Genomic DNA, 17,032 nt, shown 5'->3' with positions numbered 1-17,032 from the left:
CACAATTACTAAGAAGAAAACAATTAGTAATATACTAATAACGATTCACTGTTTCCTTTTGATATATATTATATTTTATAAGCTAATTATTCTAAGTTACAAATCAAGTAATAGTGACAGCACAATTAATCATATAGAGAGCAATGCGCGTTTTCATTTGTCCAGCAACCCGAAATAGAATTATAGGAAAACAACTTTTAATTTCATTCGAACACGGTACACTTTTATTTGTTATCAGTATTTGTGAAGATGAGGCATAAGTATGTGTTTTCTCGGCGAATAGCTAGAGTGAAACGTGCCACGGTCGCTGAGCACCAGCTCACGAGATGCGCAAGTTAGTTCAACTTGAATTAGGATTGTATTAAAATGAATCTAGTCCTTAAAATTAATTAGCAAAAGAAACGGTAAAATAATATTTCGATATTTACATCTCTATATATATGTTATGTAAAAAAAAAAAAATTTTTAAGAGCAAATATCTATATAAGCATAATATTAACATCACGCAGCGGCATCATTTATCGCAGATAAAACCGCAGGTCACAGCTAGTTAATATATAGCCGAACACATCCTCCATCGCATTTGTAGTAATCAACACAAGATAGAACAAAGAATAAGTAAGCCCCAAACCAAAATCTATATTTTAGGAAAATAATCGACAAATAAGCTATGATGCTCATTGTTTACATCGTAAATAATAAGTAATATTTTACTTGATAAATCATATATAAAAATAATATTTAAAAACATATTTGGCGCCAATTTAAAACAAATTACTTACTACATTAAGTTATTATATTGTATTGTCAACAGCACCAAAGACCAACTTTCAACTCAATGGGTTGAGTACCTTGGTATATGAATAAAACCGAAAGAAAAGTTTGTAAAGAAAATACGAATCTTAATAATTTTAAACCATTTATTATTATTCCTTAAGGCTAAGAGATAAAAAAAAATACATTGCCATATCACGCATCTACGCACGGCTTTCATAATAGGAAGCTACAATGTCTGCTACGGTGCGTGCACTCTTAAATATAGGAGGCCATTGTATTCATAGATAGAGCGATATCGTATACGGAAAAACGTTTAGTCCCAGTTTTTCTGGCCCACTTACTCGAGGAAGAAAAACATTTACTATTGTGAGATATGCTGTATTGTTAACATTATGTAAAAATACACTTTATTCAGGTCGCAAATACTCAGTGGTTTTTACAAATTGGCTTATGATAGAAATATTAACAATCAAATTGAAAATTACTATTCTAAGGTTATTTCTCGAGTAGTTGAAATTTACAGCAGTGGTTAATATCCATACAGATGTCTGCTAACAATCTGTACTGGATTTTATGAGAACTTCTCGCATCTGGGAATGATCAATCATCTTTTTTGCATTAACTGTATGAAAATAAATAGCCAGCATTAACTTCAGCAAACAATCCTGATGCGCTGAAACATTCATTCATGATAATCAATTTCTTCAAAAAGAATATCAGCAAAGCCCATTTTTTTAAGGAATTACTAATATTTCTATTTAGCCATTCAATTTAGCGTAAAGCTTGTATTAGGTGTTGGGACGACAATAGCCCAAGGGGTCAGGATCGAACTCGCGACTTTTATATCGCTAGGTGGTCTGTAAACCATTATTACTAAACCATTTAACCATTAGAAGCTTCGAATAATAAACAATATGAAAGCTATAGTACTAAGAACATGCAGGAATATTAAAATTAATCCAAATGATAAAAACATTATAGAAAAGATAAAACGTCTCTGGAGATACAATAATCTAAAGAAATAAAAATCGCATTTGGCATGGCTTATACGGAATTGAGCTTTTTTTTATAACGAATAAAATTTGTTATAGGAATGTTAAGTTCTTATTTGTTGTTTGTTATACGAATTTTGCACATCCTCTAGTGATTTCACCATTAACAATTGAATTAAATTTATTACAATTTTTAATTTACATAACCCTCGTATGTAGGTACTTAATTAAATATTTTTTGGTAAATTACGCTACATGCTCATACTAAAATTATTCATAAACAACACTTTTAAGTAACAAATAATGAATAAAAAGAAAAGTAAGGGTACTGTAAATTATATATAAGAATTAAGCTCACATTGTCTGTTGTTTTTCGACTTTCACTGACATTAAAATTTTAAAATTCAATCTTTAAACTGTCGTGATCGCAATTTCATTCTATTATATATTTATTTAAATAAAATATTTATTTGTGTAAGGAAATACTTTTTTGCGTAAGTTTAATGTCTAACTACAACTGACCATATTTGTTGGGCCAATTATCTGTATTCTTTATAGACATACATGAAAGGGCATGGGCGGGCACGAACACTACAGGAAATCTGGTGCAATAACCGAAAAAAATAAAAAAAGTATATTTAATCCAAACTATGACTTTTAGTTTTATCCAAGTCAGTAGAGGGAAATGTTTTTTTGGTTTTTTTTTAAAGAATAGGTAGGCGGAGCACATGGGTCACCTGATGGTAAGTGGTCACCAACACCCATAGACATTGGCATTGTAAGAAATAAAAATAAATTAATATAAAGTAAATTAGTTTATTAATCCAGAAAATGTATTTAAAATTAAACAAAACCAATTTTTTGGTAATTATTTTTAGGGTTTCCGAGGTCCTTCCCAGAATAATAATATATGATGGGAGGGTGGTACCTAGACGGGCTTGCACAAAGCCCTTCGACCAAGTAAAACAATCTCTTCAAACACTTTCAATTTACCAACATAACATTTCAAAAGCCCCATGACTATTACGAATTATATGGTGTTACGTGCTTCCATATAAAATAGTATCACGTCCCGTAACGCAATCGCTAGAAAGTGATACTTCAACACTTAATTATTTGTAACATTACTGCGATAAACTGAACACCATATAAAATTGTTATGCATACCGCATTTTTATTAGCTGGTGTGTCCGTGGCTTTATGGTGAAATAGATTTTGCACTATCAACACTATATTCTTCTTCTCCTTCGAGTGCCACTCCGACTAGCGAAGGTTGGCAGTCAGCTTTGAATACATATATATGCAATATATACATATGGAAATATGTATATATTGCGCTTTATTTAAGCGGAGTAGATGACACCGGTAACTTACCTCTTATAAGTTATTCTTAATTTGAACGAGGGAGAAAATTGCACCAGAAACATATCTTCGATTCCATGTCTAATGGCGCATTAACTGCATAAGGTTATGTTAGGTTTACAGACTTCTTGCGCCACGGTTGCATGCGAAAGCGATCCCGTGGCGCTCCTCGCTAAGACGGAAAGGGTACCGCTGGTTTTTTAGTGGGTATTCCGATGTTCGGGGCGCACTCGGAGCCTTGGACACCGGCGAGCCGCACATACCCCCTCACTGTTCCCGTGGGGGAAACGCGTAATGCGTTTTTCCAGCGTTAAAAAAAAAGGTTTACAGACTTCTTCTTACAACGTGTATTTGAAATGATATCAGCTAAATAAAATTATTGACTCTACTCAAAGCGTGTCCAAAGTCGTGGGAACGGATGAACACTTCGCGGTCACGGTCAGTTCCGCTCTACATGCCGGACTTTTTAACTGACTCCAATACATATTTCACGTTTCTTTCTATCTTTTTGATTTATGTGTATCGATTGGTTTTTTTTAATTCAATTATGTATCAGCGTGTTCTGAAGTGGGACCCATTCACGACTTAGAATAAATAACGGAAACCGCATAGCAATTTTTTTATATAACATGTCATATATCTAATTAATATTCTGTTTCCTGTTTCATTATAATTTATCATCTATCTTGCTACTGATAAAAATGTGAAAGTTTGTGAGTTTAGATATTTGTTATTTCGTCCTAAATATCTGAATTATCCAAAAACAATACTTATTTTAAAACCAATATCATATATACACTTATTATCACATTGAAACCATGTGTCGGATACCAAAAACTATAAAACAGTAATAATTCTAACATTTAGAGCACAATAAACGCACGTATGGTCTTAAATACAAGTCACAAGCAATTATCGTCAGCACAGCTGATCGATAGGCCGACCAGTTTTCAAACTCTTTAAGACGAAAACGAAAAACATTGTCAAATTGGTTAAACTAAAGAAAATTGCTCGAAATAAAGGGCGTAAAGATTTTAATTGCAGCTTATTGAACCTACTTCCCACACACGGGATTATTAACACTACCAACTCCAGGGTAACACTAAGAGTATCTAACCAAATAAAATTATATTGGCTCGATTTAAACACGGCTCAAGATCTGTAGTCTATAAAATAGCCAGAAGAGTAACGAGTCCGTCATATTTCGAAACAGTAATAATGAATCAATAACTATAAATTAAATAATACGTTTTTAAATGGACGATACGAAAAAGCAATCAGTAATAACATTACTATCACTTTCTCAGCAAGACAGTAATTTGGTCAATTTAAGCCTGTGTGCCGTTAAAATGACAAAAGATATAAGTAGAAAGCGTGACCCCTAGTCATAGTTCAAAATAATAATAGTCATGAAATAGCTTATTATAAAATAGTTAAAATATTAACTGGACAGACAGAATAGATAGTACTAGCAATTGCATACGAACTTTTATAAATTTTCAATTTACCTTATGATTTCTAAAAGTCTCTTAAGATTTTTTTATTATTTAAAAGTAACTGTACATCTAGGTTTGGTTAGACAAACACATAACTTAGTGCATTTTATTAACCAAACATGGATTTTATGAAGAAAAGTCATAAAAAAATGTCTTGAAACTAAGCGACTTTAGTTTTATGGCTATAATAATATATAATAAGTAAGAAACCGCTTTGACCCACGATCCCGCCGTCGCCGCACCTGACGTTTCGCTTTTCGCAGATCAGTGGACATATATTTAACACTTTATTTTACGCACCAGAGATAATATACCGAACATTCATGTAATATTATCTGCGTATATTATGTTACTTACATAAGTAGAAGCCATCATTCTGTTTAGCGATTTAAGCACGAGAAGAAATATATGTTCACAGAAAAATAATAGAAGGGCTAAGTTTGTACCATAACAAAAAAAAGTGCAAACTATTCAACGGAAACATAATTTCGAATTGGACTGGCAGTCCTTAAGATAAGGAAGATCAAATATACACTATTAAGCTTTTTCATATTAGTATAGTATTTATATAAAGTACTTGATTTAAATATTGAGAATGAATGTCTATTTGGTCTATAAGGAATGTGTAAACCATGATTTATGAGAGATATTGAAATATTATGTTATTTATGTTTAGTTCATAAATATATAATAATTACATGCAAGGGACATAACATTAGTTTAGTTCCCAAGGTTGGTGGCGCATTGGCGATGTAAGCGATGGTTAACATTTCTTACAGTGCCAATGTCTTTGGGCGTTGGTGACCACTTACCATCAGGTGGCCCATATGCTCGTCCGCCTACCTATACTATAAAAAAATATAATTAATTTATTTAAGCTCATGTGGTTTTGCCATTGCCAGTCTACCATTTCTAATACCAATCATTTTTTAACCTTATTTTATTTATTATTCCAGTGGTGCCGCTATGGCTGGTCGCGCTAATAATACAAACCTCGTTGACGACTGTCTTCTGCGGGAAGGGTCTTCATCATCGCCGATCTTTAATCGGGCATGGGGTAAGCAAATTTTACTTGAACCGGCTATTTTCAAACTCAGCTAAAGCTTATATATACTAGAAAGTGTTTATATAAATATTTATATATGTAACTAATATTTGATTATCATTTCACCTTCAAATAAACCAAAATAAAATGTCTTAATGAAATTAACGTATCCAGTATTATCCACATGCAGTTTTTGTATTATCGTGATATAAATCTTTTATAGAATTATATTTATATTGATTTACAAAAACAATGCATAGCATCAGTGAACTCATTTCTCCTCGAAAAAATATTATAATTTAAATTATTTAAATTTATATTTTGCTTTCAGAATTTGCCAGTCTCTAAAGGTGGCTGGAGACCAGTTGTGGGGTCCGGTGGACTGCTATACGGATCCTTAGGCACTGCTCCACTTCATGCACCATCATATAAAATACCAGTACTAGATTTATATCCTTCATCTGCACGACCGTTGACAACGAGAGACATCACGAAACTAACGTCAATCGCTCAATCATATAGACCTACAACTCTTCGGACAGTACAAGCATCATCACACCCTCTTCAATCAAACCAACCAATCAATTCATACTTAAATCCATTTTCTTTACCAAACAATGGATTAAATCAATATAAATTCGTCCAAAACTTCCCAGTCGACAGCGTTCTTATTCGTAACCAACACAATCCTTATGCCGCTCGTCCGGTCTTGCAAAAGCACCAAACGAAGCAAAAACAACAATACCACAACAATATACTGCAGCAATTGACAAACGTACAACCGATTCAATTCGGGCAGTATTCTACAGCGAAACCATTAGACTTTTTCGGAAAACCGATCGAAGCGTACCCAAGACCGGATGGAAAGCGGCCACAATCAGCGGAGACTGAGATCTTTAAGCCAGAAGTATTTAAGCTGCCTGACACGGATACGGCATCTCAATATTTAAACCATCAAGTGAAAACTGCTCAACAGCAGACGTACACATTCCCAAAGTTGCCCATCAATCAATATGGACATCCATTCCAAGATAATGTATTTCCGCCAAGCATTTTAGGTATGTATATAAAGATTATAAAATATATATTCTTATAGATTATTCTTCAATATTAAGGAATTTTATTTTTCATTTCAGGTACATTTGGATCCTTTGGTTTACAATCAGTCAAAGGAAGAGATCCTGTATACCCAACTACCAAAACAACATTTTTACCACCGCAGACAACTAAACAGACAATTTTCAACTCCTTTAATTATTCACCAAATCTAAAAACGACCCCATCTCTATTCGCTTCCACGACACCTAAATTAACAACCACACAAAACTTCAATTTGCTTTACGGTTCTACGTTGAACGATCTTGGCAATGTACCAACACCACAAACAAAAGTAGTGTCTGCATTAAAAATAGACCCTAACGCTGGAACAAAACATGGATTCAAACCCAGCCCACAGGATCCCTTCATAAAGAATGTCCAAAATTTAGACTTCAATAAAATTACTACGTACAATCCTCCTATTATACAAACGTCGACATTATCAAGTAATTTGTACAATAATTATGATTTCAATTCCCAAAATATACACTTCCAAAACTACAAAAATCAAAACACTCAAAATATTAATAATTATGAAAATACGAAACAACAAGTATCTGATAATGTCGGTCTCACTCAACAAGTATCACAACAGTATGTTAACGCACCAGGTTTATTCGATTTAGAAAGTAGCTTGAATGCACTAGCTCATCGTCCTTCATATGCTGTAGTAGAAAATGTATCAGAGGACGTAATCACAAATGCTTCACCTGCTGCTTGGACTGTAACTCCACAGTCCTACAAATACAACCAAAAAGAAACCGATGAGTCAGTTACCAAACATGAACACGTGGATAACGTTTTTGAAAAGCCTACGACGCCTTTACCCAATTTACCGGAAGAATACGCTATTGTCACTGAAGGCGACAAAAGTTATGAAAATGGTTACAATTACGATAGTCAATTTGAATCTCAAAGCAGACGTCCACTTGGTGACGACTTTGAACCCATCGGAAAGAACAAATTGAAAGACTACTACTATAAAGTATCAACTCCGACATATAATGAACATAAAACTTACCGACGCACTAAGAAACCGACAACTGAAACACCGAAACTTGAATTGACAACGGCTTCGAATGTCAATCAAGAAGTAACGGATGTTCCAGTCGAAACGCTTCCAACACTACCACCTAACAAACATTTCAAGCGACCAAGCACATCCGATACTTTAGACAGGGATAAAATCAGGAAACGAAACAAAATAAGAAGACGTCGTCCATCACTCGCGAACCGTAATAGAGAAGAAACTAGTCCGCGTAACGATGTAACTTCTACGGAGAGCACCATTACTACAGTTACAGAAGAAATACATACCATTCGACCCCGAACAAGGCCATCTAAGGCAAAACCTGAAACAGGTGTTACAACTCCGAGTGATACAACTGAGTTAACTACAAGTGCTCTTCCGACTACCTCGCCCACAAAACCAACAATAGTAAAAAAGAAGCTAATTGGACATCGCAGACCACTAACGACTGTTTCAAATAAAATCGAAACCACAACTCAACCAATACAAGATTATAATAGTAGAGAATCATCAATAATGAAAATATCGTCTCGTCCTCAATTATCAAAATCACCGTTGAATACTTACGAATTCAAGAATAGTGAAATTCCAGATTATAGCCACAAACAAGATGAGAAAGATACACCAACAAGTGATGTTTCAGTGAGCCTCTCTGATACGCTTAAAACAAACGATGCCTTAAAAGAATTCTCATTCCATAGGGATGTTCCACCTGTAGAAAATAAAGACCTGACAACTGAGTCTGCCAAAGACAAAAATGAGCATGAAGCAACTACATTCGCATCTCGTACAGAAGCCAATACGAGACAAACAAAAATACAAAGACCGAGGCTCAAGAGTAAACAGGATAGACCAAAATTCAGTGTCAAAGATTATAGAAATCGATTGAATTCTACAACGAGTACAACTGAAAAAATTGTCGAAAACACACCTAAAAGTAGATATCCACAAAGGAAAAATCCCTACAGCGAAATTTTCACAGACGTCGAAACAACAACAGAAAGGAAGAAATTCACACCAAAAGAACCGAGACATAAATTTAACAGAACAGAAATTAATGAGCAGGAAATTCATTCCAGGCAAACGGTAAGACAAAAACAGAATTCGGAGGGTATCGAAGGAAGTACACAGAAGATTTCATCCCGTATACGTACTGGGCAGCGAAGACCGAGACCTACTGAAGAACCTTCTGAAACATCAAGTCAAGCCACAGTCCACAACAGACGACCCCTAAGAAAGAGGATTCAAGACTCAGACATCGGAGAATCTGTTCAAGATCTAGCTGTCACCGAAACGACTGTAAACGAACATAGGAATGACATTACGTCAGAAAGAACACGGTCTGAGAGCGCTATAATGAAAATAGCAGATAAGAAACATCAAGATCACATTGAACGCCTCTTCGAACATTCGAAGCGAGTGTCAGACTTAACCCTCGCGGCCAGTAAAGATTACAACACCCCGGGTATGTTTAAAACTATAGCTTCAAATAGCCGAAGAATACCGAGTTACTTTACAATAGCTACTGACGACCCCATACTACCAATAGAGGCTTTCTTCCCTCAGCTAAATCAAAAGAAGGAATCGTGAGGTTCCTATTGTTAAATGATGAAACCAAATCTTTTCGACTGCCAAAGCGTCAAAATTTATTTTCTAGTTTTATGCAATATTAGTGCTAGCATTTACAATGTGGTTGTATAAGACCCCACCTGCATTTCTTTAAAACCTTTGACAATTTTATATTGTTTATTCTATTGGTGCTCATTTTAGGCTTAAGTTTGTCATATCTAGAGATATGGTCGATAGTATTATAATTGTATGGCTGTTACATGAATGCGTGCGTTAAATATAATCCATTGTTGTAATTTGTACAAATGTTATAAAATTTCAAAACAATACGAATCGAACGTTAAGTCGAAACTAACTTTGTTTTATTAAATTATAGTTTACAATTATTTCATTAGTTTTAAATCAAGAATTATTCGCTATAAAAAAACTGAGCTGCTCTGTAAACTGTGAACCGTTTTGCTTGTAAAGAATCTTCCTCTTACAGCTATGTTTATTAAAATAAAATGACAAGAGATTCTCTAAATAACTTATCAGTAGAGATGGGTATTTTACAATTAAAATAATATTTATTATCTGTGGCTTCAAATTAGTAAAAGCCTTCTGATTTAATATTACTTTGTACAAATTAATTTGAAACCATGTATGTGTTTGTCATTCCTTTGTATGTGTGCGAGGATGTTTCTTAAATATTTATGTTGAACTATAGTTATTTAAAGTGTAAATAAATTATTTTCTTAATGTAATAATTGTTTTATTTATCTTATACATGGAAATAAATTAATATATATCGTAACTCAGCCTGCATAAGCCTCTTCGGCTTGCATCTTCGCCATTTTCTGAATGCATTTCACTGCTGCTTGATGAATTGTTTTGTCTAAAGTATCTGTAATAAAAAACAATTAAAGTAAAAAAAGAAGTAGAATAGCGACATTGGATTGAATTTGATAACGAACTTTAAGAGTAGCGTAAATTATGTATAATTATAAATAGTTGTAATACAACTAGGTGGAATCAGATGTTTAGTTGGTGGTTGGGCTTTGCGCAAACTCGCCTGGTAAGGTACTACACACTCATCAGATAATCTAGCTCCAAACAGCAATACGTAGTACTATTGTGTTCCGGTTTAAAATGAGAGTGAGGCGAAGTAACTCCACAAGGGACATATCATCTTAGATTCCAAGTTTGATGGCGCATTTGCTATATAAGGAAAGGTTAATATTTCATACAGCGCCAATGTCTATGGGCGATGGAGACCACCTCCCATTAGGTGGCACATTGCCTGTCCTTTTTCTTATTATTGCTCAATACTAAAGATATTAAAAAATAGTATATATTGTCTGCCATACTTCTGGTAATATAATTTTGTATATATATATATACAAAATATATTTGTTATTATTATTATTATATTTTATTTATTGGTTATTATTATTATTATATATATATACAAAAAGACACCTAAGACATATGGGAAGAGTTATTGACAAATATTTTGTGGACGGTACTTACAAATCTTATGCTGTCCCTTCACGGGGAACCGAAGCCTCAAACTGACTGGATTGGAACAAATAAACACGTAAGGACTGTCACTTTCGCCATCCGGATATCTGAAATAAAAAAAAAACAAAAACGATATGTTTAGTACATTCATCGCAATTAATTTTGATTTTACAAATTAATAGAAGATTTAATGGAAAATGGCCACCTCTCTTTATAAACGTTAATATTGTAAGAAATATTATCCATATTCCCAATATCTAAGATGTCATGACTTCCACGTTAATCTTATGTCTAACTTTTAAAGCCGCAAACCCTGAGAATTTATTGTCGTATTTCATTCAATTTTCACAAGCTTTTCCACGCGAGCTGGTTCTCGATGTCACCGCCTAACTGTGACATCAATTCCATCGCGCACAAAGAAATTTGGCAACTCCTTTCTTTGTCGCACTACCAAAGAATGGAATTCCTTACCAGCTCACGTGTTCCCCTCCTCTTACAACCCGGGTTCCTTCAAACGAGGCGTGAAGAGGCATCTTGCGGGCCGGCAAGGCGGGGACGGCTAGTACAGAACATTCTTCCCGACTGTACTGGCCGTCGTCGCGTTTGGACTCTACTACCACTTACCATCAGGTGGAGTAGAGTCATTTGCCTTCCCGGGGCATATAAAAAAAAAAAAAAAGCTTATAAATAATACAGACAAACAAACGCGGCGGGGCACTTTTTTATGATAATTAATACACAGTAACAGTAACAGCCTGTTAATGTCCCACTGCTGGGCTAAGGCCTCCTCTCCCTTTTTGAGGAGAAGGTTTGGAGCTTATTCCACCACGCTGCTCCAGTGCGGGTTGGTAGAATACACATGTGGCAGAATTTCAATGAAATTAGACACATGCAGGTTTCCTCACGATGTTTTCCTTCACCGTTAAGCACGAAATGAATTATAAACACAAATTAAGCACATGAAAATTCAGTGGTGCTTGCCCGGGTTTGAACCCACGATCATCGGTTAAGATTCACGCATTTTTACCACTGGGCCATCTCGGCTTATGATTAATGATAATTAATGATTTATACTAACTTTTTAGAATATTCTTCTTGGGGCAAACAATCGTCCACATTGACACAGCCTAGAAGACAACCCGTTGGATAGAAAGAGGGAAACTTGAACTGTTTATCTATAAATAGAAGTAACATTATTCGGTTAGCACATTAAATCAAATCATTTTGCACTTAACGTATAATTATCTTATACTTTTACGGTTTTACTTATAAACTTGGTTTAGTTAAAAATACAGTGTCTTCTTCTTTCGAATGTCGAAAGTTTCTACTGGTACCACCCATTCATCAGATATCCTACCGCAAAACAGCAGTACATGGTATTGTTGTGTTACGGTTTGAGGGGTGATTGAGCCAGTGTAATTACAGGCACAAGGGACATAACATCTTAGTTCCCAAGGTTGGTGGCGCATTGGTGATATAAGCGATGGTTAACATTTCTTACAATGCCAATGTCTATGGGCGTTGGTGACCACTTACCATCAGGTGGCCCATATGCTGGTCCGCCTTCCTATACTATAAAAAAAATATATATATTGACCGGGGTGAAGGACGCGGTGCTGCTCCTCCACGGCGCGCACCTCGCTCGGCTCGGGCGCCCTGGCCGTGGACGCCACCCACAGGCGGCCGCGGTGACTCGTGTACCACGTGCGGCCTTCGTGTCTACCACAATACAAAAACGATTAAAACACAAATCCTCAGTGCCGTGATAGCCTCGGTGGTTAGAAGACGTGAATCTTACCTCAAGCTCGCGGGTTCAAATCCTGTTCGAATTTGAACCCGCAAGCATCACTTAAGTATTTGTAATTTGAGCTTATATACATCTCGTGCCGAGATGGCCCAGTGGTAAGAACGCGTGAGTCTTAACCGATGATCGTGGGTTCAAGCCCGGGTAAGCACCACTGAATTTTCTTGTGCTTAATTTGTGATTATAATTTATCTCGTGCTTGGCGGTGAAGATCGTGATGAAATCTGCATGTGTGATCGTGATAAAACCAACCCGCATTGGAGCAGTGTGGTGGAATAAGCTCCAAAATCTTCTCAAAAAGGGAGAAGAGGCCTTAGCCCAGCCGTGGGATAATCACAGGCTGTTACTGGTACATCTCGTGAAGAGCGGGAAAGGAAATAATTTAAATAAGCGTGTGTGTGTCGGAGAAAATTCTGTCATATGTGTATCCACCAACCCGCGTTGAAGCAACGTAGTGGAATACACTCCAAACTTTTACCCCGAGGCGTTGAGGAAAATGTCAACCATATTTGAAAAGTCGAGAACGTATATATACCGGAGTAAACCAAACGTTAGCGTGATTCAGAAACGTGGTTTTTTTTATCATATAACATTTACTATTTAACACAGAAAAAAGTGACTGATTTTTCATTATATTAACATGATCCATTGTATTTGTTCTAAATGTATATCGCTTATCTTCGTAGTTGACTCAACTGCCTTAACATTTCAATTTGGAGAGCCGAGTACTTAGCCAAAAAAGGGGCCTCGCAGACAGTTTTTTATGTTTCTCATATATCAAGTTACGTAAAGACTTTTCACTCAAAAAAAAAAACCAAAACAATAAAATTTTAAAAGTAGAAAATTTTATGCAGAAAATGAAAATTGACGAGATAGATGACATGATAGAACAATGCCATATTTATAAGACAACCTCAAAAATAACACTCACAATTTAATTCCCTCGACGAGCAAGGAGGCCCAGGGTTGGTGCATCGAAAGACACTTGCCCGTGTCGCTCATCTCCTGCAGCTCAAGATCTTGTATACGGGAAGACTGGGACCAGCTCGATTTCGCAGCAGACGAGTAGCTTTGATACTCTACTGATTGATCGAACTTAAAAAAAACCAACATTCACTAATCACGCAAAAGAAAAATATTATTTTAATAAATTTAAAATTAAACCAATATATATAATAGTAAGTCTACTCATTTAAAATTGAAAAAAAAAAATTATTTTTAATAAATTTTGTAATAATGCAAGCTCGTAAGCAAAATATTCTGCCAATGTCAACTACGAAACGCATGATTGATTTAAATGGCTTGTGAGTTTGTGCCGAATGGCAATGGTACCTGTAGTACGGGCGCGTTAACACCGGGAGCGACGTCTCGGTCGAACGAATCGGCCAACATATCTGGTCGCAGCATTTGAATGCTGGGCGCGCTGCTGCTCGATATATTACGGATATGATCCTCGTCCACTTCATGTTCTATTGTCTTATCCTCCACAATTTGACGTCCTACACATTATACTTATATTAAATGAAAATGTGTCACAACGAACGATCCCGCGCCCTATCCAATCCATTTTGAGCACGACCATTGATTTTAGGGGGATATATATTGGAAGGAAACGGCATGTGGGATCCCCAGTAATATTCTTAATAGACCATTGAATTCAAAAAATATTAAAGTGTTCGCTGAAAAACTGAGAAGCACAGCACTTATTAAGTATGTAATTACCCGCAAAGTCGAAGGTCATCTTCTTCTGGAGCCTCGAGGCGTGCTTCCTGTCGTGCAGCTCGGCCTGGTAGCGCTGCAGGCCGTCGCGCTCGGCCGCGTTCAGCCACACGCTGTTGGCGCTGAAGTAGTCACTGTCGTCGTCCGTCACGCGAGTGCGCCGCTCGCTGTGGCACGGTCACTTGGAGTTAGATACATACACGTAACGTACTAAGTTTTATATAAGTAAAAGTAAGTAAGAAAATATAAGTAATAAGTAACTACATTATATTGAGTGTTAGAAACGCTGTCTGCTTTCTGGAGTTGGGCGCTAATACCTGCGACACAGTCTATGGCTAATGTAGCTGTTAACAATCACATTTGTAAATGTTAACTTTTTTTATGTTCTAATAAATACAAAATAAAAAACAATAAACTTGCATCGGCGAATATTTCGGTAAATTATATAATATTTATGTTATTTATGCAAAAAAAAGTAGCAAAATATGTATGCAATTACATATCATATATTGCATATATATCAAAATTTATTCCTCGCTTAAAAATTGTTCACAATCGTATGTCATTATTAGCTAAAGTTAAACAATGCTGTCTTCTTTTTTCGATTTTCAAATCAATAATGACAGAAAGAGAGAAATTAGTGTTTAACTAAACCCCAGTTAAGCAATGTTTACAAGTAAGATCATATATGTTTTGCATAAACAACAAAAATCCACAAAAATTGAAGTATTATTGCCTACTTAATTACTATTTCATTCACCTGGTCCTATCATACTCGAGCAGCTTATTTCTATGCGAGACAGCTGCCTCCCAACCTTTGGGGCGACTCCTGTCCATAAGAGTCTCAATCAACTTGGCACTGGACTTAGTCTTTGCATTAATTTCCCTTTGCTCCTCCGGTGTACATACCTGTATGATATATGTAAAAATATTTTGATTATTAATTTGTGGTGCTAGAGGTCCTTGGTCAAGAAGTCCTGGGTTTAAGCCTCGGGTTGGACCACTAAAAAATATCTGCTAAAAATCTCTAGAGCAAGAAATTGGAAGTTAGCAGTATTTAAGCAATTGTTTTTATGCCAATTAGGTTACATAACCGATAACATAATTCTTTAACTCACCAAGTTCCCACAAAACAAGCATGGTCCTGAACCTTCTTGTTTGCAAACAACACGACCGCATTGCAAACAGTTATTGATTAGTTCATGCTTTGATGCTTGACAGTCACAACGGTGTCGACCTGTAAAATGTTTCAATGAGATTGGGACTATTTACATGTTTAGAAACAAAACAAGTAACTTCTAAATCATTTAACACTCTTAGAGAAATTAAAAAAAAACACTATTGATGTTAAAAATGAAAAATAAAACAGCATAGACTTAAGATCCGCTTTCTCCTTACATTTTTATGACTTTTCCTAGAATAGCTAATAATAATAATTTAAGTCACCTTACAAGAAACACTAACATTTTGTACATAAATAAAAGTTTATTTTTACTTCATTAAACCATCTATTTTAGTTCATTAATATATTTTAAGTATCTAATCTGTTGTAAGCTTGTTGTGTTCCGGTTTGAAGGGTGAGTGAGCCAGTGTAATTACAGGCACAAGGGATATAAAATCTTAGTTCCCAAGGTTGGTGGCGCATTGGCTATAAGCGATGGTTGACATTTCTTACAATGCCAATGTCTAAGAGCGTTTGGTGACCACTTACCATCAGGTGGCCCATATGCTCATCCACCTTCCTATTCTATAATAAAAAAAAAAAAAAAAAAGCTATCACATAATTACGTTATATAAGTGATATAGGATGTTTCTGGATAAAAAGGTTTCAAAGATAAATACTGATGTATTGTTGCTAAGCTTATGATTTTTTTTAAAGTTTACTTGCACAACAATTGTTACTTAATTACAACAATTATCAAAGTTAATGCACAGAATATTTTAATTTCATAAATGTCAAATTAATAAGATATAATATAATAATACAAACCTTTTAAAAGAACGACTTGAGCATTTTTGCCTTCTTGTGAGTATAAGTTGACAAACTTAGTTTTCTTTTTAGATTTGGCATCTGTTTCAACTTGGCTTTGTGAATTTGCTTCTGTGCTCACAAAATCTTGCTGCTGTTTATTTTTAGCTATTTTTTTCTTCTGTTGCTTCGTTTGAGTGCTACCTTGGATATTATAAATAATAATATATATAGATTTAGTAAGACAACATCAAAAATATTAATGTAACGAAAAAGAATTATTAGTAAATATTGACTAACCTTTCGAAGGAAATTTCTTTTTGATCAACTCTAAGTAAAAGTTCTTATGTTGAGAGTTTTCGAAGTTTAATAAAGTTTTGAGATATTCATTCAAATCATTTTCATTTTCTATTGAAAGTATGTATCTGTAAAAGTAAGATTTCATTTCATAAAATCTAAGATTACTTGATAAATGTAAATATAAAATAATTCTTACTTTATAAGATCTTCAGGAACTTCAAAATCTAATATTTTTGATAAACCCTCACTAAGCCACTGATCCATTTTAAAGTTTCGCAGTAATTTGTAACAATTTTTAAATTAAGTATTTTCCACGACAACGGTACAAGAGTACAAAGTTTTGCCTAATATTTCTACGTGATAAGAATGTA

General features: G+C 35.0%; 2 protein-coding genes across 2 annotated transcripts; one reads left to right on the top strand and one right to left on the bottom strand.

The window, feature by feature from the left end:
* The first annotated feature begins 249 nt into the window (after window positions 1-249).
* Window positions 250-9,390, top strand: LOC126774744 (uncharacterized). The gene is made up of 4 exons (XM_050496281.1): window positions 250-334; window positions 5,584-5,684; window positions 6,004-6,730; window positions 6,809-9,390. Exons 1-4 carry the CDS (start codon window positions 250-252, stop codon window positions 9,388-9,390), a joined length of 3,495 nt encoding a protein of 1,164 aa, XP_050352238.1.
* Window positions 9,391-10,109: 719 nt separating this feature from the next.
* LOC126774676 (activating signal cointegrator 1) lies at window positions 10,110-17,032 on the bottom strand. Its single transcript, XM_050496211.1, has 12 exons — window positions 16,858-17,032; window positions 16,662-16,786; window positions 16,383-16,565; window positions 15,511-15,629; window positions 15,153-15,301; window positions 14,396-14,559; window positions 14,006-14,172; window positions 13,605-13,768; window positions 12,467-12,588; window positions 11,948-12,044; window positions 10,879-10,976; window positions 10,110-10,252 (listed from the first exon to the last, which is right to left on the bottom strand). Exons 1-12 carry the CDS (start codon window positions 16,923-16,925, stop codon window positions 10,164-10,166), a joined length of 1,545 nt encoding a protein of 514 aa, XP_050352168.1. The 5' UTR covers window positions 16,926-17,032; the 3' UTR covers window positions 10,110-10,163.

Source organism: Nymphalis io, chromosome 17 (genome assembly GCF_905147045.1).
Source record: "Nymphalis io chromosome 17, ilAglIoxx1.1, whole genome shotgun sequence".
Taxonomy (NCBI): domain Eukaryota; kingdom Metazoa; phylum Arthropoda; class Insecta; order Lepidoptera; family Nymphalidae; genus Nymphalis; species Nymphalis io.
This window is presented reverse-complemented; position numbering and strand designations above follow the sequence as displayed.